The sequence below is a fragment of the Anomaloglossus baeobatrachus genome, chromosome 2 (genome assembly GCF_048569485.1).
Source record: "Anomaloglossus baeobatrachus isolate aAnoBae1 chromosome 2, aAnoBae1.hap1, whole genome shotgun sequence".
Lineage (NCBI taxonomy): Eukaryota > Metazoa > Chordata > Amphibia > Anura > Aromobatidae > Anomaloglossus > Anomaloglossus baeobatrachus.
In genome coordinates, this window is record NC_134354.1 from 418,464,404 (window position 1) to 418,485,219 (window position 20,816).

At 49.1% G+C, this 20,816-nt stretch overlaps 1 protein-coding gene across 1 annotated transcript in view; it reads left to right on the forward strand.

Moving 5' to 3' along the window:
• Nucleotides 1-1,041: 1,041 nt before the first annotated feature.
• The window catches only part of HDAC1 (histone deacetylase 1), a 146,885-nt gene continuing 127,110 nt past the window's right edge, over nucleotides 1,042-20,816 (forward strand). The window contains exons 1-2 of the mRNA XM_075336155.1: nucleotides 1,042-1,141; nucleotides 15,345-15,457. Of these exons, the coding sequence (XP_075192270.1) occupies nucleotides 1,093-1,141; nucleotides 15,345-15,457 (162 nt within the window). The 5' untranslated portion in view covers nucleotides 1,042-1,092. The remainder of the gene's footprint in view (nucleotides 1,142-15,344; nucleotides 15,458-20,816) is intronic.

A 20,816-nucleotide genomic window follows, 5' to 3' on the forward strand; every position in this document is an offset into this window, starting at 1 on the left:
CTGAAATGGCATTGAATGTACCCCGCATTCAGAAGGTACACCTGCTGGGAGCGGCACGGGCTCCACTCCTGGCAGTTAGAGCTGGGTCCTGGCTCTAATTACAGCCAGGAAAATTCAAGGGAGTTATCAACTTTCCGAAAATTTGACCCCAAACTGTGTGAAAGAATGAAAATAGCACAGGCAGCATGTACTCGTCCTCTGTGGGGACAGTGTTGGCGTCACCACTCAAGTCAGTGGAAAACCCCTTTAATTAAAGCTCTAAAGTCTAAACATGATATTGCACTAATTTTGTCCTCTATATGCCTCAGTAAGGAGCCTTAAAAATGCAAAGTGCGGGGGCAAATGCTTTTCTGTAGATAAAAAGAATTACAAAACATTGCCTCAAAAAGAGAAAACACAGGAAAACCTCAGCATTTACGTTAGGTGTAAACACGGCCTGTCTTAGGCTTCCGCCTTCCCAATAAACGGCTCCTGAAAGCCACAGATATAAAGCTGCAGCTATCCAACAAGCTCTGTAAATACTGAAAAGTGCAGCTTTATGAAGGAATATATTGCATGGGAATGGAACCAATCTGCTTCTACTGCTGCTCCATTGCCGCCATTTTGTACATCGTCAGGTGACTACCCCGAAGACCTAGCACACTGCACATCAATATCCTTCCCCGTAACGATATCCGGTTCGTGTCCTCACTGCAGACAAAGGGCGGGAACTTAATCTCGCGATAAATTTTCATGCATGCTAACTTGGTCTTAGCTTTACTGCCAAAATTCAACCTAACTTTTAAGGGTGGCGGAAAAGATACGCCCAGCCATTGTTCAATCTCACTGCTTATTGGACGGTCAGCTGTCCATCTAAATGCCGACTCCCGAGCCAGTGCTGTGATTGGCCGAGCCATTAACCCACTCCTTTCTGCAGATCAAGCCCCAGAGGCTCCGCCCTCTTATTGGTCGCTCCGATTGTTCATTGGTGGGAGAGCTTGTCCTCCGAATCCTGACTCTGGGAGGCGTGTTGGGATTGGCTGAGGCAGTCTTGCACGTAGGCGGACGCTGGGTCGCGCAGAGCTGTAGTGGATCCGGAGCCAAGGAAGGAAGATGGCGTACACCCAGGGAACAAAGAAGAAAGTGTGCTATTATTACGATGGTAAGCGGGCGCGGAGGGTTTAGAGTGAATGGAGGGGGCATTGATGTGATGAGAGAGCAAGGGGCGAGGCGGGAGCCAGATCTGGGCACGGAATCGGCGTGGGGTGCGGGATGTAGCGTGGTCCTGCAAGGAAGTGGGGTGCACGGAGGTGCCAGGCTGGTGTCCGCGTCCTGCCAGCCGTCATGGGCACGGTGCATTACTCTGTAGGAGTCAGGTCTATTGGAGCAGTGGGTCACAGTGACCGTTTCCCCAATCAGCTCTTAAAGGGCCCCTCTGTGGACATGTCTTTATTTCTGCCTGTGGTAGGTATCAGATATATAATGGGTGCTGTAAAGTGCTCCCTGGTCACCATCTTTGGTGGCACTCCAGTGTCACACAACCTGCTGGATCTGTGTCTGTAGAGCAGAGCGGTTACTTTCTCAGTACAAGTCTATGAGAGCCACTGAGGCTCTGTAGCATCATTCTGAGTCATACTGGCACTGACCCCGCCCCATACAGCAGGTCACATGATGCTGGAGCACCACTGAAATCAGCAAGTGTTATCCCTGGGAATGTGCTCATTACGCACACACCCCAGATTTCACCATTGTATTCAATTAAAGCACCACTCCTGCTATTCTTTATCTCACTGCTGGTGTGGTGCTTCTAATCTAAGGGTACCTTCACACTTAGCGATGCAGCAGCGATCAGACCAGCGATCTGACCTGGTCAGGATCGCTGCTGCATCGCTACATGGTCGCTGGTGAGCTGTCAAACAGGCAGATCTCACCAGCGACCAGTGACCAGCCCCCAGCCAGCAGCGACGTGCAAGCGACGTTGCGCTTGCACGGAGCCGCCGTCTGGAAGCTGCGGAGACTGGTAACTAAGGTAAACATCGGGTATGGTTACCCGATGTTTACATTAGTTACCAGTGTGAGCAGGGAGCCGCGCACACTAAGCGCTGGCTCCTTGCTCTCCTAGCTACAGTACACATCGGGTTAATTAACCCGATGTGTAATGCAGCTACATGTGCAGAGAGCAGGGAGCCGCGCACACTGAGCGCTGGCTCCTTGCTCTCCTAGCTGCTGTACACATCGGGTTAATTAACCCGATGTGTACAGCAGCTACATGTGCAGAGAGCCGGAGCCGGCAGCACAGGCAGCGTGAGAGCTGCGGAGGCTGGTAACTAAGGTAAATATCGGGTAACCACCTTGGTTACCCGATGTTTATCTTGGTTACAGCTTACCGCAGCTGCCAGATGCCGGCTCCTGCTCCCTGCTCGCTTCATTTGTCGCTCTCTTGCTGTCACACACAGCGATCTGTGTGTCACAGCAGGAGAGCGGCTTTGAAGAAAACGAACCAGGGCTGTGTGTAACGAGCAGCGATCTCGCAGCAGGGGCCAGATCGCTGCTCAGTGTCACACACAGCGAGATCGCTAATGAGGTCACTGCTGCGTCACAAAAAGCGTGACTCAGCAGCGATCTCGGCAGCGAGCTCGCTGTGTGTGAAGCACCCCTTAGTTACTTCACTGTCGCTTCCGTCCGTCTTTGGCAGTTTGTGACCTACCGGCAACTGCAGTATTTCATTGACTGTGCTGGAGATCACTCTTTAATACAACTCTATGGAAGCCGCCTCCTGGCCCTCATAGACTTGATTTGAGAGCTTGTGAGGTGACTTCTGACTTCCAGACAGTCAGAAGTTGCAGTTACAAGATAACTCCGCTAGGCTGGAGCTACATCGGTAAAAGCTGAAGATGCCAGAGGGTGAGTATAAGAGTAGGGACAAGAACCTTGGATTAAAAGTGTCATCTGAAGGAAAAAAATGCTGGAATGATGCTTTAAAAAAGGGATATTTTGTGGTACAAGGTAATAGTTATCAATTATTCACAAAGTAGGTTATAACTAGTGATAAGCGACCACTACCATGCTTGGGTGCTTGGTATTCGAAACGAGCAGGTGGTACTGGCTCAACTCATGTGCAGAGCATAATGGATGTCAGTGGGAAACTAGAGCATTTCTTTTTCTTTCTTTCAAGATCTTCCGGAAAATGCTTGAGTTTCCCATTCTACTCAGTACCAAACCCTTGAGCATGGTAGTGCTCGCTCATCACTTATTCCAACTTCTAATTCAGTAGTAATCTGACCCCTGAGACTCCAATTGTCAGAACTGGGGCCTTCTATTCCATTTTTGAATGGAGCTACCTGTGAAGTCAGACCCTGAACAATCTGAGGACCTGATCTAAACTGTGTGGATGTGTGGAGTGTCTGTTTATTGATCTGTACTCTCATCTACTCTATTTTTGGTCAAACTTAGAATAGGTGCAGTTGTGCACACCCTAGCGTTCACAGTTACCACACAATCACTTTGTTATGACCAGCTTCAGATGGACCAAGTTTCACTGGCCATACATTTGTAGTTTTTCATATTGTCCATTCAGATGACTGGGCCAAAATGTAATCCATAAATGGCACTAGGCTGCCGAGAAAACTCTCCGCAAAGGGGGGCAGCAAACAAATTATCCTATACCATAACATACTTTGCTAAATACCCACTCTGGCTAATTGAGAAAGGTTGTGGGTACCTTCTCCAATTTGTGCTGCACAGCGATTTGTATAATAGGTTTTTTTTCCCTGTTCCCCTTGTTATAAAGTTATGTCCCTTGATTATATAGATACAAAGTTTCTCTTTATCCATCTAGGTGTATACACCCAGTCGGTCTGTAAAAAATTATATTTATTTCCAGGGGACATAATGTAAGACTAGAGGGGCACAGAAAAAATTAACAAAAAACATTAAAATATGGACCATAACAGACTCGGGCCCCTAATTTCTAATCATGTACTTTTCTAATGTGTGTGTGAATGCACAGATAAAAGTCAGCAGAGCCTGCCATTTTCAGCTAATCTAATATATATATATATATATATATATATATATATATATATATATATATATATATATATATATATATATAATTAGAGGAGGTCGGCCCAGTGATTCCTTACCAAATATCACGGGAGAGAAGAATCCAGACTGTTAGGCTATGTGCCCACGCTGCGGAAAATGCTTTTTTTCCAGAAATCTGCAGCACAGCTACTCCCCAGCCATTTCTATGGCATTTGGGAAATGCTGTGCCCACGTTGCGGATTTTTCCACAGCGGAAATCGTGCGGATTTTCATGCGGAAAAATCAGCAGCATGTCAATTATTGTTGCGGATTTCTTCGAGGGGGCCCATATACTTACCTGCCTTGATAGAGACCCGAGTCACTTCTCCGTCCGGTGCACAGCAGCGCGGTGGATCCAGCCAGGTACAGGAAGGAAGAGGTGGGCGGGGCCTGCACAAGCTCCGGTCATGTGACAGCCGAAGCTAGTTCAGGCCCGCCCACCTTCAGCACAGTGAACCAGACGCTGCCTGACAGTGACCCGGCCGCCGGAAAGCGAGGTGCTGCATGATGGAGGTAAGTATGAGCACCCCGATCACTGCAGCACTTGTTCTGCATTGAGGATGCAGTGCCGAAGCCATGGTACTGTATCCTCAATGCAGAATGCCCGCACCATATCTGCACGACATTCCGCTGTATATCCGCAGCATTGAAACAGAGAAAGTTCTGTTGCGGATTTCTGGGAGCACCTGCGGAATGTCTTTCGGATATATCCGCAGGACAATGTCCCCGTGGGCACATAGCCTTAAGTTTAACAGCAGATCATCTGGCTGCGGCTCTCTAATAAATACCACGGGAACGTTTGGCTAAGCTGAGCATTCCTATGTAATGCAGGGTGGGCAGCGATGGATGGCAGCAAAGGTCCTATACATTTACACATAGGGGGTTTTCTGGCTTCTTTTCTTTTTTTCCATTTTAATGACAATTGGTGATGCAGTGGGTCTATGCTAAACACTTGGAAGCTTTGGATATTCCCTTGTCAGCTTCTTTTTCTGGTAGTCCTCTGTATATCTCTATCATGAGTGTCATTATCAATCATTGCCATGTGGGGATCTGTTGGGCTTCTCATTGTAGTGTTATGGAGTGGTTGGGGAGGAGTTGGCATCCGGATAGGGCTGAGGCATCTGTAGGCCAGTCTGTATATGTGTGTTCTATACTAAATTGTTTAGTACTGTCAACTTTTTACTCATCAAAGCAACACTGAAATGAGTGCAAGGCACATGTGAACCTCTAGAAATCATCCCAACTCCAGATGTGAAAAGGCACATCAATGATGTAATATGTCTGAATTGTCTGCCTTCACAGTGGAAAACATAGTTTCCCATTACTTCATATGTAGGACAGATTGCATTTCTTTGTGTTTCCATTATCTACTAATCTATTTTTTTTTTCCTTTAATGAATCTGTCAAAAAGGTTTTGTCATGCAATCTGGGAGCAGCATAATGTAGAGACAGAGACCCTGATTTAATAGTGACTTACAGGGCTTCTTGCTGTAGTTTTGATAAAATCATTGATTTAACAGAAGGTGAGTCACTACAGGACTAGTAAACCTGCTGCCATATAGTCCTGCATAGTCTTGAGCTGTAAAGTTAAAGGACTAGTCCCATCTCTGAGATCCTATCCCAATATGTAGTAGGTGTAATAATAATAATATTAGCACATACCTCCAATTAGAAATGTAGTATAATTCTCAAAGATTCATAATGCCGTTTACCTCATATTCAGGGCATTGCAGGACCTTAGGTATCCATGGTTATGATAACAAGCAACCATGACAATATGCATGGTCGTAACCATGGATCCCTAAGGTCCTGCGATGCCTTGAACGTAAGGTAAGAGACATGGCTAATCAGGAGAACTATACTACATTTCTAATTGGAGGTATGTGCTAATATTATTACACCTACTACATATTGTGATAGGATGTTGTAGATGGGAATAACTCTTAAGTTAAGAACATCCAATCCTAAACATACCTCATATACATCGTATATAAATTTATAGCCAGTATTGATACAAATATTAGGGTTTGTAGATCTTATTACGGTTTTTTGTTTGATAGTCTTGAGCTCTGTATAACCCCTGCCCCAGCACTTTTTTCCTATGCAGTATATGTGTTACAGGCAATGTATGAAAGCCCGGCATTCTATAGAATACCTAGGCAATGTATACAATCCCTGTCGTTTTCAGGCAAGGTATGAAATATCTGCGTTCTATACTTTTCCTAGCCATTACATAAAATGTCTAGGTATTATTATAAAGAATGGCAAGAACTGCTCAGGCAAAGTCTGATATAATGTCCAGATTGGGAAAGTCTTTAGTAACAAATAGTAAAAAAAAATAATGAAAGAAGTAACAAACAGTCAAATATACTAATGAAAGAAGAAATCCTAAATGAACAACAGGATAGCTTTACTGGGAAAAACACAAACAGAAGTGTCATTCCTGACTATTAGTCTTTAGTAACAAACAGTCAAAAACATGAAAGAACAAACGCAAAATGAACAACAGGATATCTTTGCTGAGAAAAAAAAAAGGCATCAGAAGTCTCATTCCTGACTATTGTTGCTGCACGGCAGGCTAGAATGGCATTTTGAATTGCACTTCAGTGTTTTGTTTGTTTTTTTTTTGTCACAAAGGCATTTGTTAGTTTGGCACTTAATCTTGCACATACACCTCAAGTCTGCTGCTACGGCCCAGCAAGCACACTACTTCATTCCAGAAAGCATACAGGGTGGTCTGTCCAAAAGTAGTAGGTGGACAAGTAGCAGATGTGTGAAACTGTCTCAGTTGCCCTTAGCAACCAATCAGAGTACACATTTCAGCCCTTACCAACCAATCAGATTCCACTTTTCATTTCTCACACTCTTTGGAAAATGAAAGGTGGAATCTGATTGGTTTCTAATGCTAAGGGCAACTGAGCCAGTTTCACAGATCTGCTGCTGCCTGCTCTGTCCATCTACTACCCTGTAGTATTGTACACTCCGCCTGTTTGTCATTTAGGTATTCTATAGAATGAATAGGAAATGCATGGACATCTGATGTATTTCATACTTTGATGACCCATTTCCGGCATTGTATACATTGCCTAGGTATTCTATAGAATACTGTTTTTACACATTGCCGGTAACATACAAATAGAAAGCTGTTAATAGCAGTGTGAATCGGGTTATATAGAGTTCCTTATTTGGAGACCTTGTAGATCTACAGGAAATAAAAGTACAGTGGAACCTTGCTTAACGATAACAATCCGTTCTGGCAGTGTGCTTGTTAATCAAGGTACTCGTTCAGCAAAGCAAGATTTCCCATAGGAAATCATTGCAATGCTGGCGATCCGTTCCACAACTTAAATGTCCCATCCTGGTCCCCTATTCTATCATTCCACACACGCACAAACGCGCACGCACATGTTATATGCTCACCTTACCTTCCGTTCCATCACCGGTCTGCTGGGACTTGCTATTCTCTGGTACGGGGCCGGGCTGTGTAACGCGTTACCATAAGGCTATGTGCGCACGTTGTGTAAATACATGCAGTTACGCTGCGCTTTGTATGCGTCCTGCGTCCCCTGCACAGTCTAGGGAGATTGTGCAGGAACCGTCCGCACGTGGCGTCTTAGAGCGCAGAGCTTCGGCTGCTGCCCGAAGCGCTGCGTTCTAAGAAGTGACATGTCACTTCTTCCGTGCGCTTTGCCTGCAGCTCCTGCTCTGTCTATGGGAGGGGCTGCAGGCAGAGCGCATGGAATCGGCTTTTTTTTTTTTTTTTTCTCTACGGACATTTTCTGCAGCGATTTGAAGCGCACGTGTGCTCTTCAGATCGCTGCAGAAATTTCTGCAGGGCTAGTTCGCAACGTGCGCACATAGCCCAATGACAAGGCAGGAACTTCCCGGCTAGAGTGCTGACGTCAAAGGCAGAGCCGCTTGCCTCTGATTTGCCAGCGCTCTGCCTTTCATTAGCGGTGACAGGAAGTTCCTCCCTCGTCACTATGGATGCACATACACAGCGTGGACTGGAGCGCAGCGGCGCACTACAGCACCCAGGAGGCCGGCGATGAAACAAAAGGTAAACATATTATGTTATATTATATGCTCACCTTACCTTCCGTTCCATCGCAGGCCTCCTGGGTCTTGTAGTTCGCCGCGAGGACGTCGCGATGTACCCAGGAACTACAAGAACCATGAGGCCAGCGGTGGAACGGAAGGTAAGGTGAGCATAATACTGTATGTGTGTGCGTGCGTGCGTGTGTGTTTGTGCGTACATGTGTGTGTTTGTGTGGACTGCAAGTGCGGGTCAGAGTGTGGTGGATGGACGAAGCCGGAAGTGTGTGCGGTGAGAATTTCGCTCGTACAGCAAAGCTTTCTCGTAAAGCGGGTTACAAATTTACAGAAAGCTTTACTTGTTAAGCGAAATTCTCGTTAAGCGAGGTACCACTGTAATTTCAAAACTTTACCAAGCATCCCACCATGTATCACTGGAATCATGGTATCTTCCCCCTACATTATGCTGCCCTCAAATGAGGTAGCAGAACCTGGTGATGGAGTGGTCTAGCTTTATAAGATGATATTGATGTCACTGATCTATTGCCTTTCTGGTGGCTGCAGTAGTAACCTGCTAAAGATAGTGATTGGCTGCAGTGGTCACAGCCTTATGTTGGGCGGTCATCACTGGAGCAGGAAGTCCACAGACTTTCCAAGAACTGGTAAGCATCAGATTGGCAGGGGACTACCATAGTAAATTGAGGGACTTTTTTTTATTGTCCCCTCTTAAACATTATTAGTGTGTGTGTTTCCAGAAGAGCTGGGGGTCTTTCCATCATGTGGTGGCGTTTGTCCAGCCGGCTCACACTGTGTGGATCAGAGGTCATTTTCTATGTAGTAATCTATGAACTCAGCATGAGGCTCAGACTTGCACATTTGACATTTTATAATGCCATCCTTTGTATTGAATAAGTCATGAAAAGCTCTTCATGATACTGTGTAGCCTATGACTGCCACCGCTGTAAACCCTCCTCCCTCCCACGCACTTTATATAGCTGTTGGCCTAATGATCATTCAGCCAGCAGATATCGCTCCTGACTCCCCCAAATGCAGTAACAATTGTCTCTTTACAACACCCCCACCCCCTCACTGTGTTCTTAGGTCATATTACTTATTTGTAGTATCATTTTAGATTGCCCAATTTTACTTACCGTTTCTAACCTATTATGTTTTCTTTGTCGCTCCATTGGGAGACCCAGACAATTGAGACCCAGACAATTGGGTGTATAGCTATGCCTCCGGAGGCCACACAAAGTATTACACTAAAAGTGTAAAGCCCCTCCCCTTCTGCCTATACACCCCCCGTGCTCACGGGCTCCTCAGTTTTTATGCTTTGTGCGAAGGAGGCAGACATCCACGCATAGCTCCACAGCTTAGTCAGCAGCAGCTGCTGACTAGGTCGGATGGAAGAAAAGAGGGCCCATAACAGGGCCCCCAGCATGCTCCCTTCTCACCCCACTTTGTCGGCGGTGTTGTTAAGGTTGAGGTACCCATTGCGGGTACACAGGCAGGAGCCACATGCTGTTTTCCTTCCCCATCCCTTAATGGGCTCTGGGTGAAGTGGGGCCCGGATCGGTCTCCAGGCACTGGGACCGTGCTCCCTCCGCAACCCCTGGGAATCTGCTGGATAGGAGCCGGGTATCGTCAGGGAGCCCTGCTACTGTGAGGTACTCTGTGTCCCCGTGGGGACAGCGCATGGAGCGCTGGTGCCACACACATTGCAGCACTGCTGGGTGTGTTAGTGCGCCGGGCATGGAGCGCTTGTGCCAGACACTTTCCAGCACTGCTGGAGGTGTTAGTGCGCCGGGGGACTACCGCGCGGCCGCGCTTATTGCCGGCCGCGCTTATAACTTTAGTCCCCGGCTTCTGCGGCCTAGTGTCGTTTATTCCCGCCCACAGGCCTGCCAGTCAGGGGAAGGGTGGGACGCTGCACAGATCGTCAGCGCCGAGGGCTGGAGCATACATTAGTATCCTCCTCCCTCCTCACTCAGTTCACTGGGGCACTAGATTCCCGCACTTTTCTTGGGCACGCCCACGGTCCCCTCCTCCCCACAGAACGCCGGCAGCCATTCCTGTCAGCGATTCAGACGCTGGAGAGGAGAGACAACACAGGGAGACCCAGGCAGGGAATCTGGTGATCACACAACCGCTCTCAGCGGTCGGTAAGTAGCACCTCTGGTGCTGGCCCCACTGAGTACCGAAGTGTATATATATATATATAGGCTTATAGGCTATACATTTGCACTGTACGGTCGCTCTGTTGATTTTTGGCTATATACCCTCCTGGTTGTTCTCAGTGGAGACAACATGTCATCCGCAAAAAGCAAGGGTGCCAAAGCACAGGCGTACTTTGCAACCTGTACCTCTTGTACAGCTGTACTACCGGCAGGTTCCACTGACCCTCATTGTGTGCAATGCTCGGCCCCTGTGGCACTTACTCAGCCGGAGCCTCTGCTACAGGTGGCCCAGGTGGAACCACCTGCTACCACTGTCCAGGTGACAGGGACGGAGTTTGCAGCCTTTGCTGACAAACTGTCTGAGAGTATGGATAAATGGTCTGCTAAAATACTGGAAGCATTGCAGTCCAGACCGGTGATTCAGGCCCCGGGCACTGTCCAATCCTTGACCCCTGGTCCCCCTCATTTGGAACAGCAAAATGCCCCTGGGGTAACCCATAGGTCACAGGGTGAGGTCTCTGACACGGACCGCAGTCCCAGGCCGCCCAAGCGGGGTCGCTGGGAAATTCCCTCCACTTCATCACACTGTTCAGGGTCCCAGCAGGGGGACTCTCTGGAGGATGAAGCGGAGGTATCAGATCAGGATTCTGATCCTGAAGCCGCTCTCAATCTAGATACACCTGAAGGTGACGCAGTAGTGAATGACCTTATAGCGACCATCAATCAGGTGTTGGATATTTCTCCCCCAGCTCCCCCAATTGAGGAGTCTGCTTCTCAGGAGAAATTCTGCTTCTCAGGAGAAATTCCGTTTCAGGTTTCCAAAGCGGACATTAAATATGTTTCTGGATCACTCTGACTTCAGAGAGGCAATCCAGAAAAAACCGAGACTGTCCAGACAAGCGTTTTTCCAAGCGCCTTAAGGACACACGTTATCCCTTCCCCCCCGAGGTTGTTAAGGGCTGGACTCAGTGTCCTAAGGTGGATCCTCCAATCTCCAGACTGGCGGCTAGATCCATAGTTGCAGTGGAAGATGGGGCTTCACTCAAAGATGCCACTGACAGACAGATGGAACTATGGTTGAAATCCATCTATGAAGCTATAGGCGCGTCTTTTGCTCCAGCATTCGCAGCCGTATGGGCACTCCAAGCTATCTCAGCTTGTCAGGCGCAGATTAATGCAGTAACACGTACATCTGCCCCGCAAGTGGTGTCCTTAACCAATCAGGCGTCGGCGTTTGCGTCCTACGCCATTAATGCTATCCTGGACTCGACGAGCCGTACGGCGGTGGCATCCGCCAATTCGGTGGTACTCCGCAGGGCCATGTGGCTACGTGAATGGAAGGCAGACTCTGCTTCCAAAAAGTTCTTAACCGGTTTGCCATTGTCTGGCGACCGCTTGTTTGGTGAGCGATTGGATGAAATCATTAAACAATCCAAGGGAAAGGATTCATCCTTACCCCAGTCCAAACCAAACAGACCTCAACCACGGAAGGTACAATCGAGGTTTCGGTCCTTTCGGACCGCGGGCAGGTCTCAATTTTCCTCGTCCAAAAGGCCTCAGAAAGGTCAGAGGAACTCCGATGCATGGCGGTCTAAGTCACGTCCTAAAAAGACCGCCGGAGGAACCGCTCCCAAAGCGGCCTCCTCATGACTTTCGGCCTCCTCAAACCGCATCCTCGGTCGGTGGCAGGCTCTCCCGCTTTTGCGACACCTGGCTGCCACAAGTAAAAGACCGATGGGTGAGAGACATTCTATCTCACGGTTACAGGATAGAGTTCAGCTCTCGTTCTCCGATACGTTTCTTCAGAACATCTCCGCCCCCCGACAGAGCCGAGGCTCTTATGCAGGCGGTGGGCACCCTGAAGGCGGAAGGAGTGGTGATCCCTGTTCCTCTTCAGCAACGGGGTCACGGTTTTTACTCCAACTTGTTCGTGGTGCCAAAAAAGGACGGATCCTTCCGTCCCGTTCTGGACCTAAAACTGCTCAACAACCATGTGAAAACCAGGCGGTTCCGGATGGAATCGCTCCGCTCCGTCATCGCCTCAATGTCCCAAGGAGATTTCCTGGCATCAATAGACATCAAAGATGCTTATCTCCACGTACCGATTGCACCAGAGCATCAGCGCTTCCTGCGCTTCGCCATAGGGGACGAACACCTTCAGTTCGTGGCACTGCCTTTCGGCCTGGCGACAGCCCCACGGGTCTTCACCAAGGTCATGGCAACAGTGGTGGCAATCCTACACTCTCAGGGACACTCGGTGATCCCTTACTTAGACGATCTCCTTGTCAAGGCACCCTCTCAAGGGGCATGCCAACACAGCCTGAACATTGCTCTGGAAACTCTCCAGAGTTTCGGGTGGATCATCAATTTTCCAAAGTCAAATCTGACACCGGCCCAATCACTGACATATCTTGGCATGGAGTTTCATACTCTCTCAGCGATAGTGAAGCTCCCGCTGAACAAACAGCGTTCACTACAGACAGGGGTGCAATCTCTCCTTCATGGTCAGTCACACCCCCTGAGACGCCTCATGCACTTCCTAGGGAAGATGGTGGCAGCAATGGAGGCAGTTCCTTTTGCGCAGTTTCATCTGCGCCCACTTCAATGGGACATTCTCCGCAAATGGGACAGGAAGTCGACGTCCCTCGACAGGAACGTCTCCCTTTCTCGGGCAGCCAAAGCTTCCCTTCAGTGGTGGCTCATCCCCACTTCTCTGTCGAAGGGGAAATCCTTCCTGCCCCCATCCTGGGCGGTGGTCACGACGGACGCGAGCCTGTCAGGGTGGGGAGCGGTCTTTCTCCACCACAGGGCTCAGGGAACTTGGACTCAGACAGAGTCCTCCCTTCAGATCAATGTTCTAGAGATAAGGGCAGTGTATCTTGCCCTAAAGGCGTTCCAGCCGTGGCTGCAAGGCAAGCAGATCAGAATTCAGTCGGACAACTCCACAGCGGTGGCATACATCAACCACCAAGGCGGGACACGCAGTCGGCAAGCCTTCCAGGAAGTTCGGCGGATTCTGCTGTGGGTGGAAGCCACAGCCTCCACCATATCCGCAGTTCACATCCCGGGCGTAGAAAACTGGGAAGCAGACTTTCTCAGTCGCCAGGGCATGGACGCAGGGGAATGGTCCCTTCACCCGGACGTGTTTCAGGAGATCTGTTGCCGCTGGGGAATGCCGGACGTCGACCTAATGGCGTCCCGGCACAACAACAAGGTCCCGACATTCATGGCACGGTCTCAAGATCACAGAGCTCTGGCGGCAGACGCCTTAGTTCAGGATTGGTCGCAGTTTCAACTCCCTTATGTGTTCCCTCCTCTGGCACTGTTGCCCAGAGTGTTACGCAAGATCAGGGCCGACTGCCGCCGCGCCATCCTCGTCGCTCCAGACTGGGCGAGGAGGTCGTGGTACCCGGATCTGTGGCATCTCACGGTCGGCCAACCGTGGGCACTACCAGACCGACCAGCCTTGCTGTCTCAAGGGCCGTTTTTCCATCTGAATTCTGCGGCCCTCAACCTGACTGTGTGGCCATTGAGTCCTGGATCCTAGCGTCTTCAGGATTATCTCAAGAGGTCATTGCCACTATGAGACAGGCTAGGAAACCAACGTCAGCCAAGATCTACCACAGGACGTGGAGGATATTCTTATCTTGGTGCTCTGATCAGGGTTTTTCTCCCTGGCCATTTGCCTTGCCCACTTTTCTGTCCTTCCTTCAATCCGGATTGGAAAAGGGTTTGTCGCTCGGCTCACTTAAGGGACAAGTCTCTGCGCTCTCTGTCTTTTTTCAGAAGCGCCTAGCCAGACTTCCACAGGTACGCACGTTCCTGCAGGGGGTTTGTCACATCGTCCCTCCTTACAAGCGTCCGTTAGAACCCTGGGATCTGAACAGGGTGCTGATGGTTCTTCAGAAACCACCGTTCGAGCCAATGAGGGATATCTCTCTCTCACGCCTTTCGCAGAAGGTGGTTTTCCTAGTAGCAGTCACTTCACTTCGGAGAGTGTCTGAGCTAGCAGCGCTGTCATGCAAAGCCCCCTTCCTGGTGTTTCACCAGGACAAGGTGGTTCTGCGTCCGGTTCCGGACTTTCTCCCTAAGGTGGTATCCCCCTTTCATCTCAATCAGGATATCTCCTTACCCTCTTTTTGTCCTCATCCAGTTCACCAATGTGAAAAGGATTTGCACTTGTTAGATCTGGTGAGAGCACTCAGATTCTACATTTCTCGTACGGCGCCTCTGCGCCGCTCGGATGCACTCTTTGTCCTTGTCGCTGGCCAGCGTAAAGGGACACAAGCTTCCAAATCAACCCTGGCTCGGTGGATCAAGGAACCAATTCTCGAGGCTTATCGTTCCTCAGGGCTTCCGGTTCCCTCAGGGCTGAAGGCCCATTCTACCAGGGCCGTGGGAGCGTCCTGGGCTTTGCGGCACCAGGCTACGGCTCAGCAGGTGTGTCAGGCGGCTACCTGGTCGAGCCTGCACACTTTCACGAAACACTATCAGGTGCATACCTATGCTTCGGCAGATGCCAGCCTAGGTAGGCGAGTCCTTCAGGCGGCGGTTGCCCACCTGTAGGACGGAGCCGGTTGCGGCTCTATTATGAGGTATTATTTACCCACCCAGGGACTGCTTTTGGACGTCCCAATTGTCTGGGTCTCCCAATGGAGCGACAAAGAAGGGAATTTTGTTTACTTACCGTAAATTCCTTTTCTTCTAGCTCCAATTGGGAGACCCAGCACCCGCCCCTGTTTTTTGTGTACACATGTTGTTCATGTTGAATGGTTTCAGTTCTCCGATATTCCTTCGGATTGAATTTACTTTAAACCAATTTATAATTTTTTCCTCCTTCTTGCTTTTGCACCAAAACTGAGGAGCCCGTGAGCACGGGGGGTGTATAGGCAGAAGGGGAGGGGCTTTACACTTTTAGTGTAATACTTTGTGTGGCCTCCGGAGGCATAGCTATACACCCAATTGTCTGGGTCTCCCAATTGGAGCTAGAAGAAAAGGAATTTACGGTAAGTAAACAAAATTCCCTTCTTATCCAATGATTGTGACCGGTTTTATTTTATTTCACAGGGGACGTTGGAAACTATTACTATGGGCAGGGACATCCCATGAAGCCTCACAGAATTCGTATGACACACAATCTGCTCTTGAACTATGGCCTCTACCGAAAAATGGAAATCTATGTAAGCTTTTGGTGAAATACCACGTATGTAATACCATCTGTAATATGCCCTAGTGAAATGTATCTAATGCCTGTTATGCTTAATACCCCCTCAGAAATGTGTATCTAATGCCCACCATCTGTAAATTTCTCCAGAGCGGTGTATCTAATGCTGATCATGTGTGATAAGCCCACAGCTGTGTCTCTAATGTTCACTGTGTGGGGTCACACCTAATACCACTGCTTTCATAGAAGTGGCTGGAGCTGGGTAACATTACTCCACTACTCCCATGGAAGTGAACAGAGCAGGGTCACACGTTACCCCTCTGCTCCCATAGAAGTGGATGAAGCGGTGTCACACATTATACCTTACATATTGTGTATCTAATCCCATCTTGTGTGATACACTTTACTGAGTCTTGGATATACTTCCAGCATGTGATACAATCCACTTTATCTAATTGCAGTATGTGATTTAGTCTGTGTATGTAATCCCAACGTATGATACAGCTAGTGGCACCAACTAACAGTATCGGCGCTGCCAGCAATCATTGGTGATACTTTACACAGTCAATATCAAATTGCAGTATCCAACAGAATTGTTCTGCACGGTGATCCTAAACTTCATCCTTCCTTATCCTTTTGCAAATGCCCAGAAGGTGAGGAGAGCAGTGACATCACACACATGAGCAGGCCCCGTCCACTTTTACTGCAGTTGGAATGCAGGCTTGTTGTACACTAGACTTTCAGCAGCTGCTCCCCCTGGTGTTTAAAAGTGGAAAATATAAAAACCTTTTAAAATATTTTTCATATTTTACTAAATTACAAACAAAAAAGTGTGTGTGTGGATATATAGAATATATATATTTTTTATTTTTTTTTGGGGGGGGGTGCCTTCCTTTTAACCCTTTGGACATGCAGCCATTTTTTTTTTTTTTTTTTTCTTTTTTGTTCATCCAGCTTGTCTTCGAAAAAAAACAAGACCCTAATTTTTATTTCAACATAGTTGTATGAGGGCTTTATGGTAGTTAATGGGGTGTAATTGAGGGGAAAAAAGGGGTTTCTTGCAACACTCACGCTTTATGACTGGCAAGTTAGTTTTCTACATTTCAGTGCAGTTTTGTTGAAATCAGATTTATATAGTTTTTTTTTTTTTTGTTTTTTTTTTCTTCTTTGTTTTAAAAATGATTTGGGTCTCTATATTGTGAGTGTCATAAAGTTCTTTCATTTTATTTGCATTGATGGTTGTTTTAGGGCTATGTCACCATTAGCTTGCATAGAGCAATTAGTCCCAGTATGCCTAAATGGGTTGAGGTCATCCTCCACGTGGTGATGTATCATTATTTATGCCAAAAATATTGTAGCTGGCATAGATTTCTTTTTCTATTTATGGACAGTTGCGCCCAGTTAGTATAAGTGGCTTGCATCTCTTAATGATTAAGCCTACTTCAGCGTCTTTCTGGTTCAGGACTGTTGTATGAAATGCCCATTATGATGAATTCCCCTGTGTGATCGGAGTCTAATTCAATATGAACACCGAATTAATTTGTGACTATTACACAATGATTGTCTCAGTAGACCAACTCCCATGTGTAGTTGCCTGCACGGAGTTGATTGCGGCTGGGCTGGCTCTCCGCACCAGTGGTAATTGCCACCTGTAAATGTAATAGTCCTACATGGTGACCATTTAGGTAAGAGCCATACAGCTTTACTTCTTCGGACGATGAACATTTCATAGACCAAGACTATATAGACAGCATTTGTCCTCGAGAGAACTTTATTATCTAAAAGCCTTTGTACAAGAATTAATGGTAAATTTGCACCATATTTATATTTAACATATTCTTTTTCTTTGTCGCTCTATTGGGAGACCCAGACAATTGGGTGTATAGGCTATGCCTCCGGAGGCCGCACAAAGTATTACACTAAAAGTGTTAAGCCCCTCCCCTTCTGCCTATACACCCCCCGTGCTCCCACGGGCTCCTCAGTTTTTTGCTTTGTGCGAAGGAGGTCAGACACGCACGTACAGCTCCACAGATTGGTCAGCAGCAGCTGCTGACCATGTCGGATGGAAGAAAAGTGGGCCCATATAGGGCCCCCAGCATGCTCCCTTCTCACCCCACTCTTGTCGGTGGTGTTGTAAGGTTGAGGTATCCATTGCGGGTACGGAGGCTGGAGCCCACATGCTGTTTTCCTTCCCCATCCCCCTCAGGGCTCTGGTGGAAGTGGGATCCTATCGGTCTCCAGGCACTGAGACCGTGCTTCATCCACAACTCCTGTGGAGCCTGCTGGATAGGAGCCGGGTATCGTTCAGGGACATGGCCCTGCTACTTGGAGGTACTCTGTGTCCCCGTGGGGACCGCGCACAGCAACACTCCAGCATTGCTGGGTGTGCTAGTGCACCGGGGACCACGGCGCTGACCGGGTTAATATGTGCCATTACACACTCAGCGTTGCTGAGTGTGTTTATGTATAGGGACTGCCGCACTGACCGCCGCTGCCATGGAAACACTGCGGCGCGGCTGGGACTTGTAGTGCGCCGGGGACTTTCCCGCCGGCCGCGCTTTTACGGCGGCCGCGCTTATTACTAGAGTCCCCGGCTTTTTGCGGCCTAGTTTCCTTTCCTCCCGCCCACAGCCCTGACAGGCAGGGGAAGGGCGGGACGCTGCACAGAACGAGCAGCACTGAGGGCTGGAGCATGCTTTGCATACTCCACTCCCCTCACTGTGCACAGTGCAGGCACCAGTTCCCGCTCTTTCTGGGTCACGCCCACGGCTCCCTCCTCTCCTCAGGACGCATTCCTGTCAGCTCCTCGGACGCTGCAGAGGGGGACAAAGTCTGGGAGACTCAGGCAGGGACTCTGGTGGCCTCACAACCGCTTTAAGCGGGTGGTAAGCAGCACCTGTGGTGCTAGCCCCATTGTGCAGTAGTGTAACATTATATGTTTATTTTACACTGTATAGTGCACAGTTGATTTCTGGCTATATACCCTATTGTGTTGCTCAGGGAAGATAATAGCATGGCGAAAGGCAGGGGTGCCAAAACACAGGCTTATTATGTTGCCTGCGCCGCATGTACGACCCCGCTACCGACAGGTTCCACTGACCCTCATTGTGTACAATGTTCGGCCCCTGTGGCACTTGCTCAGCCAGAGCCTCTGCTAGGGGGGGCCCAGGGGGAGCCACCTGCTAACACTGTTCAGGTGACAGGGACGGAGTTTGCAAAACTCTCTGAGACTATGGCTAAGATACTAGAAGCCTTGCAGTCCAGGCCGGTATCTCAGCACAGGGACTCTGTTGAATCTTTGTTCCCTGGCCCACCTCAGCTGGACCAACAATGTCCTCCCGGGGTATCTCATGGATCCCAGGCTGAGGGTTCTGACACAGACCCCAGCCCCAGACCGACTAAGCGAGCTCGCTTAGATTTTCCCTCGACATCATCATATTGTGCAGGGTCTCAGAGGGGGGAATCTCGGGTTGATGATGCGGAGACAGCTGATCAGGATTCTGATCCTGAGGCCGCTCTCAATCTTGATACTCCGGACGGGGACGCCATAGTGAACGACCTTATTGCGTCCATCAATCGTATGTTGGATATTTCTCCCTCAGCTCCTCCGGTGGAGGAGTCAGCTTCCCAGCAGGAGAAATTCCGTTTCAGGTTTCCCAAGCGTACACCGAGTATGTTTCTGGACCACTCTGATTTCAGAGAGGCAGTCCAGAATCACCATGCTTGTCCAGATAAGCGTTTTTCTAAGCGCCTTAAGGATACACGTTATCCCTTTCCCCCTGACGTGGTCAAAAGTTGGGCTCAGTGTCCCAAAGTGGATCCTCCAATCTCCAGACTGGCAGCTAGATCCATACTTGCAGTGGAAGATGGGGCTTCACTCAAAGATGCCACTGACAGGCAGATGGAGCTCTGGTTGAAATCCATCTATGAAGCTATCGGCGCTTCTTTTGCCCCAGCATTCGCAGCCGTATGGGCGCTACAAGTTATCTCAGCAGGTCAAGCGCAAATTGACGCAGCCACACGCACGTCCGCGCCACAGGTGGCGTCCATAACCACTCAGACGTCGGCATTTGCGTCTTACGCTATTAATGCTGTCCTGGACTCTGCGAGCCGTACGTCGGTTGCAGCCGCCAATTCGGTAGTACTCCGCAGGGCCTTGTGGCTACGGGAATGGAAGGCAGATTCTGTTTCCAAAAAGCGCTTAACCAGTTTGCCAATTTCTGGCGACCGATTGTTTGGCGAGCGTTTGGATGAAATCATCAAACAATCCAAGGGAAAGGATACATCCTTACCCCAGCCCAAACCGAACATACCCCAACAGAGGAAGGGGCAGTCGAGGTTTCGGTCCTTTCGGGGCGCGGGCAGGTCCCAATTCTCGTCCAAAAGGCCTCAGAAAGATCAAAGGAACTCTGATGCATGGCGGTCTAAGTCACGTCCTAAAAAGACCACCGGAGGTGCCGCTACCAAAGCGGCTTCCTCATGACTTTCGGCATCCTCACTCCGCATCCTCGGTCGGTGGCAGGCTCTCCCGCTTTTGCGACACCTGGCTGCCACGGGTAAAAGACCGTTGGGTGAGAGACATTCTGTCTCACGGTTACAAGATAGAGTTCACCTCTCGTCCCCCGACTCGATTCTTCAGGTCATCCCCGCCTCCCGAGCGAGCCGAGGCTCTTCTGCAGGCGCTGGGCATTCTGAAGGCAGAAGGAGTGGTGGTCCCTGTGCCTCTTCAGCAACAGGGCCACGGTTTTTACTCCAACTTTTTTGTGGTCCCAAAGAAGGACGGGTCTTTCCGACCTGTCCTGGACCTGAAACTTCTCAACAAACACGTAAAGACCAGGCGGTTCCGGATGGAATCCCTCCGCTCCGTCATCGCCTCAATGTCCCAGGGAGATTTCCTTGCATCGATCGATATCAAAGATGCTTATCTCCACGTACCGATTGCTCCAGAGCACCAGCGCTTCTTGCGCTTCGCCATAGGAAACGAACACCTGCAGTTCGTGGCACTGCCGTTCGGCCTGGCAACAGCCCCACGGGTTTTCACCAAGGTTATGGCTACTGTAGTAGCGGTCCTCCACTCTCAGGGTCACTCGGTGATCCCGTACTTGGACGATCTGTTGATCAAGGCACCCTCTATAGAGGCATGCCAACACAGCCTCGACGCTACCCTGGAGACTCTCCAGAGTTTCGGGTGGATCATCAATTTTCCAAAGTCAAATCTGACACCGGCCCAATCACTGACATACCTTGGCATGGCGTTTCATACCCTCTCAGCGATAGTGAAGCTTCCGCTGATCAAGCAGCGGTCACTTCAGACAGGGGTACAATCTCTCCTTCAAGGTCGGTCACACACCTTGAGGCGCCTCATGCACTTCCTG